The sequence below is a fragment of the Sceloporus undulatus genome, chromosome 4, assembly GCF_019175285.1.
Source record: "Sceloporus undulatus isolate JIND9_A2432 ecotype Alabama chromosome 4, SceUnd_v1.1, whole genome shotgun sequence".
Classification (NCBI taxonomy): Eukaryota; Metazoa; Chordata; class Lepidosauria; order Squamata; family Phrynosomatidae; genus Sceloporus; species Sceloporus undulatus.
This window is the reverse complement of record NC_056525.1, coordinates 63,941,060-63,959,714: the sequence shown is the minus strand read 5'-3', so window position 1 is coordinate 63,959,714 and position 18,655 is coordinate 63,941,060. Positions and strand designations below refer to the sequence as shown.

Here is an 18,655-nt window from a genome sequence, read left to right as displayed (position 1 = left end):
TTATATCACAGTCTCAGCTTCATGTTTTGCCTTATGCCTGAAAAAGCTGGTTCTAGCCGTAGCTGATTCTACTCATGCAATAAATGACAGTGACCAGATGGTCCATACAGTATTCAGATGGAAGCTGAAGAGAATGCAGTTGGTCCAGCAAGAGAACCCAGATGGTTTACTGAGCCTTCACAGGAATTAATGGGCAGCATCCTGTTGGTGTTCTGCACTACTGGTGGCATTTTTCCAGGATTGTACTGTGGTGAAGGAAAGCAGAAAGAATCTGTTAGCTGTCAGCAGCCAATTTCTCCCTCCTGCATTGCCACCTACCTTGTTGTAGCTATGCTTGCATACTGCACCAATAGGATTCTGGGCTGTAACTAGATTTTCTGTTGCTGTTTTTCTAGTTGTTTGTATGGTAATACTCTACAGTATTTGGTTTCAGTTGAGAAGAAACAAAGACTAATATATTTTGTAAAAACTATAGCATGAGAAATGCTATAGTTCAGCTGTTATTATGATTAGTATATGTTTTAGAGTACACAGTGTAGCTATTGAATATAGAATGAATTGATGCAGGGCCTTCCTACAGGTTTGCATCCTGCCTCCAGATATTAAACGGCCATACTATTATTTGGGTAATGCCCGCTCTGAAAGTAAATATAGTATGGTGAGCCTAAACAAATAATTTCCTTCATTGGTCAGTAATGAACAATATGAACTATTAATGCACATTTCTGATGTGTTGGTAAGTGTTCTAAAACAAACCTACCAGTCACTCATCCTTGAATTAGTTTTGCAACTCTTATTAGATTACACCCATCTTTTAAAATGATGAAAGAAAATTGTAAATGAATAAATCAACTTATTTTGTGTCATGTTTTAACAACAAAAGAAGGCTAAAGTGCAAATGCATGCAGGAATGCAAGATTGAAATGCAAATGAAATTCTCCCATAATGGGAGAAACACAGGATATAAATAAGTGAAGCAAACAAATTAAGATTTTAATTCTCTTTCACAATTTTGTTTAGATTTTTGGTCTTGATAGTGGAAAACTCTTCCTCTGGAACATCAGGTTTTGGTCACTTTCAAACCTTCAGGCTAAGGCATAGAGATGCTTGTGTTCAAACTGAATTGACTAATTTTGATCTTTTTAAAAAACAAAACCAAAAAAACTGTTCCTTGTCAGCCAAGGCTGCAAAAGAGCTTGTGGCTCTGTTGAATTTAACCTGATGATGGGATGAAAAGATGAAGGGACCCAGAGCAGTTCTCAAGCCTGTACTAAGAAGAGGCATTGACTTGGTTGCAATGGCAAGAAACTCCTTTCTGTACAGAAGTCCTCTTCACAACCACATATTAAGGAGTGTTTCACTGCCTAATTTCTTTTTGTGTTTGGGGACTCTAAAGCAATAACTTGGCCAGATTTTTTGAACTGGAAGGATAGAATTAGTTCATCTTATTTTCCTTCTCAGATCTGAGCCTGAACAAAACTAGGAAATGACATAAATACTATAAACAATAGATTAGATAGCTCAGTTTGTATTGCTGTTCTACTAGAGATGCAGGATGCCTGCCAAAGCCTGGTTTGGTGTTGTGTACTTTCAGGTTGTTTCCAACTTATAGCGACCCTAAGGTGAACCTATTATGAGCTTTGGGGAAAACTTCAAAATCCAGGCGTTTCTGAATGCAAGATATTTGGCTATATCTGGAGACTGTAAAATGCATGTGAGAAGGTTCTGCTGTAGCACTGCTATGTGTTTGAGTGTCTAGTCTTGAAGAATAGTGTGATTGCTCTATATTGTATTTCCCAATTAGATCTTTCACAGAGTTCTTCTCCTTCTCTGTCGGACCAACTCCAGATGGGCTGTGATGAGGCAACTTCAGGAAGTCTGAACGTAGAATGCAGGGTCTGTGGTGACAAGGCATCAGGATTCCACTATGGAGTGCATGCATGTGAAGGTTGCAAGGTATGGGTAAAATGCACAACCTGAAGATTAATGGAAGCAGACTATTGCTCTTCAGTGAGTAAATAAGAGAAGAAAATCAGAAACCTTTCTTCTTATGTTAAAAATCTTTTTAACATACTGTAAATCAAAACAAAAATTTAACAAAAATCACTGCAAATGAAGAGAATAAACAAAGTATTGTATACAGAGGACATAATGATATCTTCTTGAAATACTAAGAGACTTAAAATACTCAGATTGGCATGGCTACCCCTCTGAAATTTTTTAGTAAGTATACATAGGGGTTTTGCATAGCTGTGCCTCTTCAGTACCCTTCCCTACTGTCACTGTTCTCCAGTGCATCTAGTCTCTCTTGAGAATGTAGAGATTAGTTACCTTTTTCTGACATGCCACAGGGCACCTGTGAATATATTCTGCTCCAGATGGTTTGGCTGGCTGTAGCAATCATAAAATTCCATCTCCTGCTCACAGATGCCGACAGAGTAGAGCTACTCTGTGTCTCTGGTGCCAAAGTTCTTCAAGTCCAAAAACCAGAAATGGTCTGTAGAGACACAGGAAGGCTGTTTAGAGGCTGGAATTTGTTTATTCCTATCCCTCTGCTGGCCACTTATGATATTACCAGTCTGCTTCTTTCCTTGTTTTCTATATATGTAATACAACAAAAATGTTTAGGTTGGCTGCATTCCTGTAACTTTTTCTATATGCAGTTTGTTGTTTTAATGCCCTACTGGTTGTTGTTGAAAACATTTTTGTGTCCCAAGGTCCAAAACAAAGAACAGTTATCTTACAAGTTTTAAATGAATTGCTGTTCCAAGAATTAACTCTTCTTTCAGTTTTTTCCCCACATCTCACTTTCTGATCTGCTCCCTTACCAACAGGGCTTCTTTCGTCGAACAATACGTATGAAGTTGGAGTATGAGAAATGTGAGCGGAACTGCAAGATTCAGAAAAAGAACCGAAACAAGTGCCAGTACTGCCGCTTTCAGAAATGCCTCTCCCTAGGCATGTCACACAATGGTGAGGCCTCTTTCTTCTGTCTCTGGATGGGGAAGCGAACAAAGGGAAGGGGATAAAAGGAACAGTGCATTTAATCTGAGTAAAATATTTAGCAGTGATTAGAAATTTGGGAGAAAGAAACATCAACAGACTAAGATATCTGGATGATACCATATTACTAGTGGAAAACATCAGACTTGGAACATTTACTAAGAAAGGCCAAGGAAGAAATTGCAAAAGCAGGATTGCTGCTGAACATTAAACAAAAAAATGACCACAGAGGATCTACATAAATTCAACCTAGACAATGAAGAAATTGAAATAGTAAAGACTTCCTCTATCTTGAATCAAATATTGATCAGAATGGAGATTGCAGTCAAGAAATAAGACGACCAGGAATGGGAAGGGCAGCCATGGAAGAACTAGACAAGATCCTAAAGTGTAAAGATATACAACAGAGCACTAAAGTCAGAATCATTCAAGACATTATATTCCCTGTTACCATGTACAGATGTGAGAGCTGGACAGTGAAAAAAGCTGACAGAAAGAAAATAAACTCATTTGAGATGTGATGCTGGAGAAGAATGCTGAGGATACCATGGACGGCCAAAAAGACAAACAAATGAGTCCTTAAAACAGATCAAGCCTTAACTATCTCTGGAAGCCAAGATGATTAAACTGAAGCAATTGTACTTTGGCCACATCATGAACAGCCATGACTCATTAGACAAGATAAGAATGCTAGGGAAGGTAGAAGACTGTAGAGAGAGAGGAAGAATGTGTGCCAGATGGATAGACTCAATCAGGAAAGTTACAGGCCTGCATAAGCAGAGCAGTAGAGGCTAGGAGGCCTTGAAGGTGTCTAGGGTCACCATTAGTTGAGGTTGATTCAAGGATAGTTAACAACAATAAGAAATTGTTGAGAGGACATGTCTGGCTTGATAGACTATAAAGCACTTCCTCTATGCCAAAAAGCAGGTCTTATTTTATTTTAAGAATGTCTGTTCAGCCTTTGATTTAAAAGTTTCTTGGCTGGTTTACAGTAGCTAATAAAAATCCAGTAAAACTTCTAATATTATTATAAAACCATGTTCATCTGTAAAAGTCAACATTAAAAACTTTTCTAAAAGAAAAGTAAAATCGCTTATGGAAGGACTCTATGGAGCTTTAACCTCCAAAAGTGTATTAACTTCAAACAGAATTTTATGGGCACAAATAGCAAAGCAGTGGGATTTTTTTGTGAGAATGTAATGGAGAACAATGTGTTAAAACCCTTTCTCTAAATCCTTGTCCCAGTCTGGATCTGGAGTCTTGAAGCTGCTTTTGGTAAAAGAGTGGATAGTTGTGAGTATATGTTTTGAAATGCCTGTTTAACATATTTGTATACTTTGACTCTTAGACTGCATAAATACATATGAAGGAGCAAAACCCCAGTGAAGACAATGGGACTTCATTCTAATAAACATTCATAGTATTACAGAATAAATTTATTGATTCTGCAATATTTACAGGCAGCTTTTTCTCTTTTTTTCTCAGCCTTTTCACAGTATTAAGTATCTGTGGATATGCCTTTTAAGATACATTAAAATTTCCTCCCCATGGGTTAATTTTCTTTTCTACATCTGTAGATTTTTTTGAGTCCATTGTCAGTTTAATAATTAATTTGGGAATCAGTATCAGGTAGTGTTGGACTAAGGAGAGTTTAGATTCCCATTCAGCTACTGAAGAGACCTGCCTGAGAGGCCTATATTACACCATGGTTTTGAGCATAACATGGAGGTGGACTGTGCATATTTCAAAAATTGTCTTTTTGACCATGATGCCTGCAGGAATCTGGGAGATGTAGTCCAAAAAATAACATTGCAAAATAGTTTGGCTGCTTGGAGGAAAAGTAGGATATAAACCTATTTCTTTAATTCCTGTTTTTCTTCTTTCATGTGCAATTGTATCTCATGAAAACTCTTCATCACATATATAATTGGAAAGATAGGATGACATAATTGTAAAAAATAACCATTTCTAGTCAAAGGCCTTTAACTTTGTATCTGTTTTATTTTGCTTTTTTAGCCATTCGTTTTGGGCGTATGCCAGAAGCTGAAAAAAGGAAACTAGTGGCAGGACTAACAGCTACAGAGATTAACTGCCAGAACCAGCAGCTGGCTGACCTGAAAGTCTTTTCCAAGCACATTTATAATGCCTATCTGAAGAATTTCAATATGACCAAAAAGAAAGCACGAGGTATCCTGACAGGGAAAGCTAGCAGCACCCCGGTGAGTACCCCAGAACAAGAGGCCTAAAAATGAAGCCAAGTAAGTCATTTGTAGTTCAAGAGATTCCATGCTGTGTAGGAGTCATTCAAATTAGTTTTTCGTGTGTATTAAAAATATATCTTCCTCCATCTGAAGTAGTGCGATATATTTGAAAAATATTGCACAACCTAAGTTTATTTCTATACTCAGAATTTCATAGGCCTAAACTGAATTGCCAGTGTCAACTAGGGTAGACCCATTTAATCAATAGTATTTGCACACTTATTGACTTAGCATTCAGCATTTGATTCAGTGGTCTGTTGTAGGATTTAGGCCACAAAGAACAGAATTCGAAGGCTTAATGAACTGAACAAGTTTCTTAGCAGTTTCTTTGTCATGATGTAGAAGATGTAGTAAACTGAAGGATGTGAGAAGTAAAAGCGATATGTGCTATGGCTTGCCCCAGGTAGCTTGGCAGTCTTCCATATTCCACTTCTGCATCATATATTTTATTCTGGAAAGTTTGAAAGTGCTTTTCAGTCAGTCCCAAGATGCCTAATTAGTAATTGAGTTAAATGCAGTAGCAGTCCTATAATTTCTAACATTATTGCTTTTAAATCTTGGATCAAAATTATTGGCAGCTGTGTGAATAGGCTATGCAATGATATTATTTTAAGGCATTACTTTAAAGTGTATGTCATACCTTATTCTGAAAATAAAACACATTGCACAAAAACCTGTTTGCTTCCCCTTCCCCCTGCAGACTTTCCAGTTTTTCAATTTTGATCCTGAGAGGTTAAGCGGGGGAAGAGAGAAAAGTGTCTCATTTCCCCCCCAGGTTTTTACATCTCTTGTGGTGCCTCTGGATTTAGACATGAACAAGGCATTTCACCATTCTGATAATCAGCAAGTGCTCAGCATCTGCTAGCCTTTGTACTGTCAAAACAGTCTAAATTTTATTTTATTGAAATGAATTACTCTTTCAGCTATTATTCCTTTTCTGAATCCTACTGACATCATTGTAGGCAATGGCATTGCCTACACTGATATTGTAGTTCTGGCTTCCATTGATGCAACTAGTAATACATTTTACCCTTAAACAAGTAAAATGGTAACTGGTATCTCAAACAGTACCAATTGGGACAACAATCTTGTGCTTCAGTAGTAAGTTTCATTGGGAATGAGTTCAAGTGGATCACTTTCCCCAGTGACTATAGTGCTAATGTGGATATAGAGAGAGATTCTAAGAGGTATCATGGAGCATGGGTGATTGGCGCAAACATAGGTAACTTGGATTGTGTCACATTTTATAACTCATTTAGAAAAACAGAAATATGTGTAAGAATTGATAGAATCCCCAGGTGAATTGCATATTGAAGTGTGAATGTTAGCAGATTCTACATCATAAATCCTTCTGTATAGAAGCATACCCATTCCACAAATAATATCAATGGTTTCTATTTGGGTTTAACTATACTTTGTGGTCAGTTAGATGGATTTAACAGAGAACAACTATAGGGTTCATTGGTGAAGAGTAGTTTTGTATTGCTCTTGAATTCCTAGAACTCTTATAGATGCAGATTTCATGGTTGTGCATTGCCTGTGGCTAGATTTTACACTGCAGAAACCTAACTGTATATATTTATTCACTATAGCCTTTTGTGATTCATGACATGGACACTCTGTGGCAAGCAGAAAAGGGACTGGTGTGGAAACAGCTGATAAATGGGCTACCACCATACAAGGAAATTGGTGTTCATGTTTTTTACCGCTGCCAGTGCACAACAGTGGAGACAGTGCGAGAGCTTACAGAATTTGCCAAGAGCATCCCTAGCTTCATCAGCCTTTATCTTAATGATCAAGTGACTCTGCTGAAATATGGGGTACATGAAGCCATCTTTGCCATGCTTGCCTCAATCATGAACAAGGATGGACTCTTAGTAGCCAATGGGAATGGCTTTGTGACACGTGAGTTCCTGCGTAGCTTGCGCAAGCCCTTCAATGAAATAATGGAGCCCAAATTTGAGTTTGCTGTGAAGTTCAATGCGCTGGAGCTGGATGACAGTGACTTGGCTCTATTTGTAGCTGCCATCATCCTGTGTGGAGGTGAGACTGGGAAGTCAGGTAACTGGAGGGAGCGGTTTCATTGTTAACATTATACGCATTCTAAAAGCTAACTGATAGGGACAAGACCATTATAATATAGGATGCACTTCAAGGTTGTAAGTAATTAAATGATGTCAGATTGTTACATAAGCAATGCAAACAAGAGGAAGAGACTAAGCAGAGTTACATTTGATGATCAGATGATCTGCAATCCTATGCCCAGGTATCTGGAAGTAAATCTTGTTGAACATAGTAGAACTAACTCAGTCTAAAGTAAGCATACATAGGATTATACTATATATCTTTCCCCCTGCCCTCCAGAACACAAGTGCAAATCTTAAATATATCTCTGTGCCCACCTTCCCAAGGGTGACCTCTTCCCTAGATGTCCAGACAACCACATCCATCCACGTTCTCCACTTAGCATAACATCCTTATTCCTTTCTTTGGTTTACCTGTAATATCCTCTGTTTAAATTTCTTGCTTTCTTCTTCTGCTCTCTCTCTCTGCTGCCCGCTGCTCTTCTTACCTCACACAACTCATTAACTCTTTGGGTCTTAATATTCTGTATCTGTTGGTTCTTTTCAGATTTCTGTCTATTAGAGAGGAGTCATTTGATAGCAGGGATATGGAAATGTTAACACTCCATATGCTTTGATCTGTAGTTTCCACAGTCCTTTCTCTCATCTGTGCTTGCTGGCACTTGTGGAAGTTGGTCCAAAGCATCTTGGTATCCAAAGGCTCCCTGTCTTAAAGCATGTGTGTTTCTCTTTCTGTCTCTCCAGACACTTTTCTTTCACACCATCAAACTTAATGGCATGTTCCCTTAAACATAGTCCCAACCCATGTTTGTTGAAATAATGAGAATGCAGAAATAGGCAGAAATTTTCCAGGTAGAATCAGTGGGCACCATCTCCTTTCCCCATCCTGCCTCTGGGCTTCTCATGAGAATGTTGTTAGTCAATGTAGGAGCAGAATACTGGACTGGATTGATCTTTGGTCTGCTCTAGCAAGGATTTTCTAATGTTATTATTGATATTCTCCTTTAAAACTAAGCATTACCCTATCTTGGCTCAAAAGCTTCAGGCATTAGCACAGAATTATTTATGCCTGTTAGCTATTTCCACATGGCTCTGTTACTTGTGTATTTCCTTACAATCCTCAGCTTTTGTACTAGCATGTTCTGTAATAAGTGCACTCCTCTTGTCCACCAGTTTTCAATGCAAATGCTTTCCTGCCCCACCTTTACTATTAGGAGGAAAACACAAGGGTGTGATCCAACACTAGTCACACAACTTTTTTAGACATTTTGAGTGTTTCACATGTACTTGATGCCCCAAACCTGTAAAACTGGTTTTAATGGAGACTACAGTAGGACAAAGAACACATTTTTAATAGATAGTGACATAATCAGTGGCCTTGCTTCCTGAAATGTGTCATCTGTCTGCATCCTCAGACTGAGCTGAAAGTGGAAGGTGCTTGAAAGAAATACATTCAATTTCTCTGCAGCTAAGATTCTCAAGCTGTCTGTAGCTATGACCTGGCAGTGTCCTAATGGTCAACAACCTTAGCTTTAAGTCAAACATACATTTACAAGCACTTTGCTAATCCACCAGGAATCCCCCCTCCCTCCATTTCAGATAGTCTGTTGTAAAATCAGTTTAAAACTCAACAGAAATAATATGAATGGTGACCATTTTAGAAGTAGCTCCACATTTACAAACTCCATGTCTTAAAATATGAATGGATCCCTTCCTTTTAGACAAGCCTTCAAAGTATTTCAGATGTGTGTGTGTGTGTGTCTGTGTTTTCTAATCACCTGTTTTCTTAAATTTTTAAAAGATCCTGGCTGGTTGGAATAGAATTACACTGGTACCCCGGGATACGAATGCGCCGCGTTACGAAATTTCCGGGTTACGAAAAAAATCCATTAAAAAAAACTGTTCCGGGTTACGAAGGTTATTTCGGGTTACGAAAAATTTTTTGGTGCTTTTCGGCACTTTTTCGCACCAAATCGCGGCTTTCGCTATTAGCGCCAATGGGGCTTCGGCTTGCGAATGCTTTTCGGGTTACGAATGGCGCCGCGGAACGAATTAATTTCGTAACCCGGGGGAGCCCTGTACATTGAATGAAAGAGTGTGATTTATGTTGCTTTTTCATCACTGTTAAATAATGTAACAGTGACAAAGAAGCAGGATCACACAATTTCATTCAATTTATTTCTGTTTCAAAATCTTTTAGAAGATTAAGAAAACATGTGCACTGAGAACAAAAAATGCATACTCTGAAATACTTAGAGGCCTGTCTAAAAGATAGCAGGAAGAGATCTGTCAATATCTTCTGAGAAGACATGGAGTTTGCAAGCATGGAACTACTTCTAAAAAGGTCATCACTCTTGCTTGTCAGCTAACCTCTCTTCCTGATGGGTACGGATTACATAGCTTAATGTTCTGGCAGGTTCATGAGAGCCTAAATGGGCTTATACATAACTAGTTCTCACACTGTTGAGGGTTTCAAAGATCAATAGCAGCACTTTGAATTGGGCCCAGAAATGAGTAGCTAGCCATTCTAACTGGTTCAGAATAATTGTAATGTGCTCTGAATGTCAGCAGGGCTACACATTTAGCCTTGTTAACATTCAGGTAATTGCATTGTGTGCAAAGGTCAGTTTCCAAACCAATCTCAAAGGAAGCCCCACTTAGAATAGATTAGTCATTGTTAATTGCCATCAAGTTGGTTTTAACTTAAGCAACACTATGAATGAGAGACCTCCAAGTCACCAGTTTATCAACAGTCCTGTTCAGGTCTTGCAAACTCCGGCTTCCTTGATTAAGTCTAGTCTATCCATCTTGAATGCTGTCTTCCTTTTTTCCTACAGCCTTCCACCTTATGAAGCATTATTGTATTTTCTATTGTGATATTTCTATTGTTGTATTTATGGCATAAATACAACAGTCTTTGTTTATTTATTTAGTTTATTTATTTATTTATTTATTATTTTTATTTGTATCCCGCTCTTTTCCAAGGACTGGGACTCAGAGCGGCTTCACAGCATTAAAAACTGTACAATTAAAAACATTTTAAAAGTACATTAAAAAGAAATTAAATTATTACAGTATTAAAACAGATAGTTATCAAAAGAATAAAATATTTTTAAAAGATAAAATTATATATAGAGGAAAAACTGTATCAAATTTTTAAAATGGTCCAACATCCCAGCCTGTCCTTATAGCAATTCCTTAAATGCCTTCCTTAAATTCCTTAAACATCTGTGTGAACAGGTAGGTCTTCACCTGCTGGCAGAGGGCCATCAAGGAGGGAGCCATCTGATCTCCCTAGGCAGGGATTTCCAGAGTCTAGGGGCAGCCACTGAGAAGGCCCTCTCGCATCCCCACCAACCGTGTTTGTGATGATGTTGGGATGGAGAGAAGGGCTTCTCCAGAGGATCTTCGGGCCGGCTCATACCAGGAGAAATGGTGTGCCAAATAGTGTGGACCTAAGCCATGTAGGGCTTTATAGGTAATAACCAGCACCTTGAATTGTGCCTGGAAACAAACTGGCAGCCAATGAAGCTGTTTCAACAGAGGCGTTGTATGGTCTCTGTAATCTGCCCCTGTTAACAGCCTGGCGGCAGCTCTTTAAACCAACTGAATTTTCCAAACACTTTTCAAAGGCAGTCCCATGTAGAGCCCATCATAGTAGTCCAAATGGGATGTAACCAAGGTATGTACCACCGTGGCCATATCTGGCTTCTCAAGGAATGGGTGCAGTTGGCGCACAAAGTTTTAAATGTGTGAAAGCACTGCTGGTCATAGCAGAAACCTGGGCCTCCAGGTTCAAAGCTGAGTCCAGAAGTACCCCCAAACTGCAAACCTGTGTCTTCAGGGGGAGTGTGACCCCATCTAACACAGGCTGGATCCCTATTCCCTGATCTGCCTTCCAACTGACCAGGAGCACCTCTGTCTTGTCTGGATTAAGTTTCAACTGGTTTAGGATCAGGACAGCCTCCTTGGATTGAGGTGGGAAGGAGTAGTAGAGTTGAGTGTCATCTGCATATTGATGACACTGCACCCCAAAACTCCGGACAACCTCTCCCAGCAGTTTCATGTATATGTTAAACAGCATAGAGGACAACACAGAACCTTGAGGAACCCCACAGGTCAATGGCCAGGGGGTTGAACAGGAGTCCCCCAGCTCCACCTTCTGGGTTCACACCTCCAGGAAGGAACGGAGCCACTGTAGAATAGTACCTCCAAGCCCCATTCCAGAGAGGCAGTCCAGAAGGATACCATGATTGATGGTATCGAAAGCTGCTGAGAGGTCCAGGAGAACCAACAGGGACACACACACCCCTGTCCATTTCCCTGCGAAGGTCATCCACCAAGATGATCAAGGCTGTCTTTGTTCCATACCCAGGTCTGAAACCAGATTGAAATGGATCTAGATAATTCATTTCATCCAGAAACCCCTGGAGTTGGGAAGCCACCACACATTCCAAAACATGTTTAGTCATCCTGGATCCTAGGAAGAGGTCAGGCTTGATTTTTTTTCTTCAGTCCATTTATTGGTCTTTTTAACAGTGTCTAGTATCCATAGAACTCTTCTCCAGAATCACATTTCAAATGAGTTTATTTTCTTCCTATCAGCTTTCTTCACTGCCCTGCTTTCACAACCATACATAGAGATGGGTAATAGGATGACATGGACAATCCTAACTTTAGTTTTAAATTATATATCTTTGCACTTCAGGATCTTGTCTAGTTTCTTCATAGCTGTCCTTCCTAGTCTTCCTCTAATTTCATGATTACAGTCTTCATTCTAATTACAGTAATGACTGAGCCAAGGTATGGAAACTCTTGAACAATTTCAATGTCTTCATCATCTACTTTAAAGTTATGTAAATCATGTGTGGCCAGTAATGTTTACTGTAAATCTGCCTTTGCACTTTGCTCCCTGACTTTCCTCAGAAATTGTTCAAAGTCTTTGCTATTTTCTGCTAGTAGTATAGTGTCATCTCCATATTTTAAATTGTTGATGTTCCTTCCTCCACTTTTCATGCCTTCTTCCTCTGAGTCTAATTCTGCTTTACACGTGATGTTTTCAGCATACAAATTAAACAGTACTCTAAGTGCACCTTCTACTTCATGGTTATATTGATAGGTTTTCTCTGAAGTCTGTCTTTATTGACATGATTTGGTCAGACTTTGCGTTATATGCATTATGTCCTTACTATAAATGCCACAGCATTTCTTCTTACATTTTCATTTCTTGAGTAAAATACTATGTAATTATATGATTCCAAATGTTTCATTTCTGTCCACTTTAGCTCGCTCACATGAAGTATTGCATATATGTTCCATTTCTTGTTTTACTATTTCTAGCTTCCCCTGATTCATGCTTCTCACATGCCATGTTCCTATAATATGTGTTATGCAGCTTCAGACTTTCATTTCACCTCTGACTACATCAACAGCTGAACATTCTTTCAGCCTGAGTCCAGTTGCCTTATTAGCCACAGCACTACTCATATGTCTTCTGCTCTACCCCAGTGGCTCATTTGGTGCCATCTAACTTGGGGAGTTTACTGGTATCTTCCTCTGTGCAATACTAACAAGTATTAGCTATGGTGCAATTACCGTTGTCTCTGAGAGATCCTCCACCAGTGAATCACAGAAGCCAAGCTGTCCCTTGCAGTTACCATCCCAGCAAAGCTAGTAATAGGCATTTCTTCTCAAACATGAGCCTTTATGGACAGCAGTGTATCCCTGATGTACCAGAGGTGCCAATCTTGATAATACCACCAGAGATTGATTATGGGAAATTTGCCATACATCAGAAGAAGGAATTGTATTATAAGGGTCTTTACTGAACCTGTTAGAATAAAAGCAGAACATAATGAATGAAATGTGTAAAAAGCTGTTGTCTAATGACTTTTCCTTTGTGAGAGCTACAATGAACAGGTGACTATATATGTGTTTTAGATAGAAGATGTCCAATCACTGGTAATATAAGAAGTCAGGAAAGCTGAAATGCAATTGTAGAATTGTTCCATGTGAAATCAGCATTTTTCTTCAAATCCTGAAGTTTCTCTACCTTCTGGGGTGGTTATACAACCAGCCACTTCAAGGGACCAAGATTTCGTAACATATCATATGCATTTGTTTTGCGCTGTGTTGCTTCCAACTGTATGTGTAAGTATTTAGGGGAGGGGTTTTTCATATGAATTAATGTTCCTTCATGAAAAAGGCTCCCTGCAGACCTAAAAATGCAATACTGAGGAGCAGACTAGGCTTCTTAATAAAATGTGTCCTCAGAAGATGGAAAAATGCTCTAAAAGACATATCTTTAGTTAGTTATTTGGTTTTCTCTCTTTTCTTTTAGACCGCCCTGGTTTGATTAATGTCAAACAGGTAGAAGAGATTCAAGACAATATCCTTCAAGCCCTTGAGTTCCACCTGCGGGCCAATCACCCTGATACACAATACCTCTTCCCTAAGCTGCTGCAGAAAATGGCTGATTTGCGCCAGTTAGTTGCTGAGAATGCTCAGCTGGTGCAGAAGATCAAAAAGACAGAGACAGAGACTTCTCTGCACCCTCTTTTGCAGGAAATCTACAAGGACATGTACTGAAGAGCCTGCATTCATGGGATAGGCTGAAGCCATGGAAAACAGAAAAATGCTTTGTACATTTGCAAAAACAAACTCATCTTTGTTTTCTGTCCCTTCTACTGAAGTTGCTTTTTTATATAATTGCTGTGTACTGTGCACAGGGGTATACAGCAGAAGACTTGGCATCTGCCATATGGTGGTAGGTCAGGGCTTCCGTTAACATACACTAAATGAAACTTTAAGGCACATCATAAGCTAAATATCTGTTTTTATAGTTCAGCTGTTACACTGTTACAGATCAGCTGATGATGCGTTTACACACACCTAAAATACTCTTGGACTATGCATTTGGATTGTTCTGTTGGTCAACACAGATTGTGTCCAGATAATTAAATCAAAATGGTAGCTTGTCTGGCAGGTACAGGAACAGCACTTACATCATATGTCTGTTGCATATTCTTATACTGCACTCTAGCTCTAGCTTGGCGCTCGGCCATAAATTCAAGGATGTTACAAAGAGGATATGTGTGTAAATATATCTGTACAAATTTCCCAAAGAAACCTCTTAAGTATTTGATGAAGGGTACGAACACTCCATGTGGAGACTCTTTGAGGGGAAAAGTTTTGGCCTTTTCCTTCAGTGCACAAAAACAGATATGCCTTCTGCATGAAAGGCCATATCTCCTATCCTCCATTTTCATTTATTTTCTCTTTGCATTGGTCTACAGTGCAGTTTGTTGAAGCTCTTTATATATATGTATAATGCTTCCTTCCATACTCATGAGAGAAGTGCTTTTTTTTACACTGCACTTCGGTGCTCGCCAAATAATATAGATAAACCTGAGTAAGGGTAAGGGTAGGATTTTGCTCTTGGATGGTATGGTAGTTGCCAAAAGTCCATTTGCTTCCTTCATTTGAGCAAAAGTAGATAAGACACTCCATGAAATTTTTTTAGGTGGGGGGATGGTTATAAGCATTTAATTATCTCTTTGTCTAAGAGAATATAATATGGATCCCATTTTTAAAAGGGCAGCACTCAGACCTATGGGACTGTGGTGATTTGAGGATGTTACAGAAAGACAGCGATGATTGCACCTCCCCACCTTTACTAGGTCTTCCAAAACTGCCAGAGACATCTGAAAGGGTATTCCTGATATGTGAATTGCATCTGTGCCTTTCCTGCAAGGAAATACAGCATGATATGTGCTGTGTTTGCCCACTTTTTTCTTCACCTTTGTTATTAGTGTTAGCAGGAACCACTGCATAACCACAGAATATTTTAGCATTTCCTCTCGATGTTCACAATAATTTCTTTTACATTTTGCAAGAGTTCAGAGCAGACTCGATAACACTCCTCTTAACCTTCTGCATTCTCACTGTAGTCCACAAGGATCTCACCAGATACTGTACCTTTTGCCACTTTCAGCCTAGTTAGTACAGAAGCTCTCCTGTTGTAGGAATGGATTGTCATGAGAATGTGTGGCCCATGTGAGGCTGTTTTGGATAGCCATGATTGATTAATTGTGAGACTTGTCAGATTTCTTCCATCTCTGGCTTCATATTCTCAGCATCAGTGGCATCAGATTAAATCATGCTAGAGAACATCTAAGACCTTGGCACTGAGATTCTAGTAATTCTTGTTTCATGGCCTAGGCAAGCTTATTTATTTCAGTACATTTTCACATGGATTTCATGCTGGGAGAGGGTGTTAATTATTGTTGGAAGAATACAGTAATAAAATGGCAGATAGAATGTAATAATTTCACTAATGTGCAGTGACAGATGTTCAGGTGATGGAAACTTTGTTTGAACTTACCAGTTGTCCCAACCATTTCAGCTCAAATCATGTACTTGTTTTCCTGGACTTCCCATCAGCAGTTTTAACATTTTGTCTTCCTGGCTAGACTTAGGGAAAGAGCTTTCAATAGCCTAAATTGTGGCATTAGGAGGTACATTTCATTCTGCTCAGAAGGGAGCATAGTTCAGTGATAGAGCAAATGCTTTGCATGAGAAAGGGGCCAGGTTCAATCTCTGGTAAAAAGCATCCCAAAGTAGTCTATATGGAGTTCTTATCTCAGAGACTCTGGAGAGTTACTGCTAGTGTTACGTGAAACAATGCTGGGCTACATGGACAAAGGGCATTAGTTTCAGACAACTTCCAATGCTGCATATTGTAACATATAACTTTAATTTAGATTTTCTTTGACTGTATGAGGAGAAGGGAAATAGCAATTATGGCTCTCTTGAGTCCTTCCACACTACACAATTATGGCACTTTGATTCCACTTTGTTTGTAATTTGGTGAGGAATATTTCGAATTCTCATCCAAAGAGTTTAGTACATCAACAACACTGCAAACCTTAGGATTCCATAGGATGTTGTCAGGGCAATTAGAGTGGAATCATAGTGCTACAACTGTATACTATGAAAGGAGCCTCTCTCTTTTTCTGTGATTGTAGCTCTCTTGTCCATGTAAGCCACCTATCTGTGGGAGCTTGATGTGTAGTGAGGGAATGGGTCACATGCCTCTCAGACTTTGGGATCTTTTTCAGGCAATTTAACAGTCTGTCATATTTACAGACTTACTCCTATTACAGTCTAAACCCTGTACTTTATATTTTAACAACTCATCTGGTAGGTAGTCACAGCTAGTTATTCAGAAGAGTGAGTCTTTTGATGCCAGGTTACCTGTCTGGTAGTGTGGACATACAACAAAAAAGAAAAGCCCTATTTGTACAACTGCAGAAGAAAGAATTAGTCATGGGAAAGTCATAGTATGTGGTGGATACCCTAACTTTGAGACTGATTTTTAACTAGATTGCAACAAGGGACCTACTTTAAACAGCACATGCATCAAGAAGGTGGTTCCCAGCAGGAAAGGGATGGAGCCCATTCTTATAAAACAAAATGACAGTGACAGTAGTACTGTGACCCACCTCAGAGTCCCGACCCACTTTGTTAAAAGACCTGTCTTGCAGTTTTGCAGTAACTCGTTCCATTACATTGCTTAGTAGAGAAAATTCTCAAAATATCTTATGAGCACTATTTGTGGTGTTTTGGATCTTACCTATACCAAATACAAAATAAAGGCCTACTGTGCTCAGAATTTAGCTGTTTCTTAATACCTTTGCAATCTCCTGAGATCATGGTTGGTAGGGAAGTTGACAAATATGTTGAGTGTCCTACCATTTCTAATCTCAGGGACCACCAGCACTTGGGCAGCAAATCCATGAAATACTTTTCTTTCCTACACTCCAAGATTTTTTGTAGTTGTTGAGGATAGAAAAATTCCAGTCACTACCTACACATAATTCCTTTGTGTAATTGGCCTGAATGTTGTTGTTAGTGCAGGAAAAGCAAAGTTTTTAATCTTCACAATCTTCTTTCAGCTCTGCACTGAATTACCTGCTGGTACTTGACTCTGTTGTGCCTCTATTTCCAAATTGGAACGATCCGCCTCTACCTCACAGGAACGGTGTGAGGCTGATGGAATGTGTCTTAGTAAAGCAGTTTGGAGTATTTATGTAGCAGGAGCCAGAGATGGGCAAATCACTGAAAATATTTTGTGTGTGTGTGTGTGTTTTAAAAACTTTGCAAAAGCCTTGGGCCTGTATCTTCACCAGTACCTTTTGAAGGTCACTTCACCTGATGCCGTGCTTTCCCTCAGGAGTTGCTGGACATATATTTTTGTGCTTGAGGAGTATGCAGTCTCTCTTCTCTGGGAGGGGATAAATGGGATATTGTAGCAATCTTCAAATTGAAATGTATATTTTTGCTAGAAGTTCAAACTCCAGGTGTTTTTAATAATATAAATAGTGACTGACAGCTTTATATAAATTGGAAATAAATATTTAAGAAACTATTGCAATGTAGCACTTCTTTTACCCATTTCCAATTCTCTTTGGTTTTCTTTTAGTTATCTCTTGTAATATCCCCAGAAAGAGTAAAATTATTACTTTCATTAGCACCATCTATTATTTCCCACACATTTTGACTTCCAATGTATTCTTAGTATGGATGATGGGGTTTTTTTCTGGACAGGGCTGAATAATTTGACACGGTTATTAGGGATGTTGCATTTTGAAAGCATTGATCTGGCTGTATCTGAAATAAGTCCTTGTGTATACAGTGAGCTGCTAAATCACATTTGTTAAGAGACTTACAAGACTTGTCTGTGCTGTTTGGTGTTCTCAGGCAAGCCAGTCACTCCCAGCCTTAACTAACCTCTTCCTTTCCCTGAACAAGAATATACTTATTAACCTGCCCAGGGTAGTTGTGACAGACAAGCTGTAGCCCTCCAACTGTTGGTGAACTGCACCTCCCATCACCCCTGACTTGTGGTCATGCTGGCTCAGGTTGATGGGAACTGAAATCCCACAAGATCTGGATGCCAAATGTGGTCACCCTTATTGTCAAGTAAGGCTCACATTGCAATGATATGCATGAACCACACTAAATGTTGAAATGCCATAAAAATGTCAAATATTAGGGCAAACACAAGATTTGAACTAGAGCATTCTCATTCATATTCTTGTCCACAACATAAGACCAGCTTGCAAATTTTAAAATTGCAAGATGATAAGTAAAAGATTTTTCACTGCAGCTGAGGTTGAGTCTTAGCTTTGGACATACAGTATAATAACTAAATAATAGTTACATGTGGAGCACTTGGGGGACTTCATAGGAGGCCAGCAGAACTGGTAATCCTGCAATACAGTTTTCCTCAAACAAAAAACAAAC

General features: G+C 39.1%; 1 protein-coding gene across 3 annotated transcripts in view; it reads left to right on the top strand.

Moving 5' to 3' along the window:
• Nucleotides 1-17,777, top strand: part of PPARD (peroxisome proliferator activated receptor delta) — a 50,848-nt gene extending 33,071 nt beyond the window's left edge. For 2 of the 3 annotated variants that reach the window (XM_042462724.1, XM_042462723.1), the window contains exons 3-7: nt 1,805-1,956; nt 2,835-2,973; nt 5,020-5,222; nt 6,857-7,307; nt 13,689-17,777. In XM_042462724.1, coding sequence (XP_042318658.1) covers nt 1,805-1,956; nt 2,835-2,973; nt 5,020-5,222; nt 6,857-7,307; nt 13,689-13,936 — 1,193 coding nt within the window. In that variant the 3' untranslated portion in view covers nt 13,937-17,777. The remainder of the gene's footprint in view (nt 1-1,804; nt 1,957-2,834; nt 2,974-5,019; nt 5,223-6,856; nt 7,308-13,688) is intronic. The other variant, XM_042462725.1, reaches the window with a different exon arrangement.
• Nucleotides 17,778-18,655: the final 878 nt, after the last annotated feature.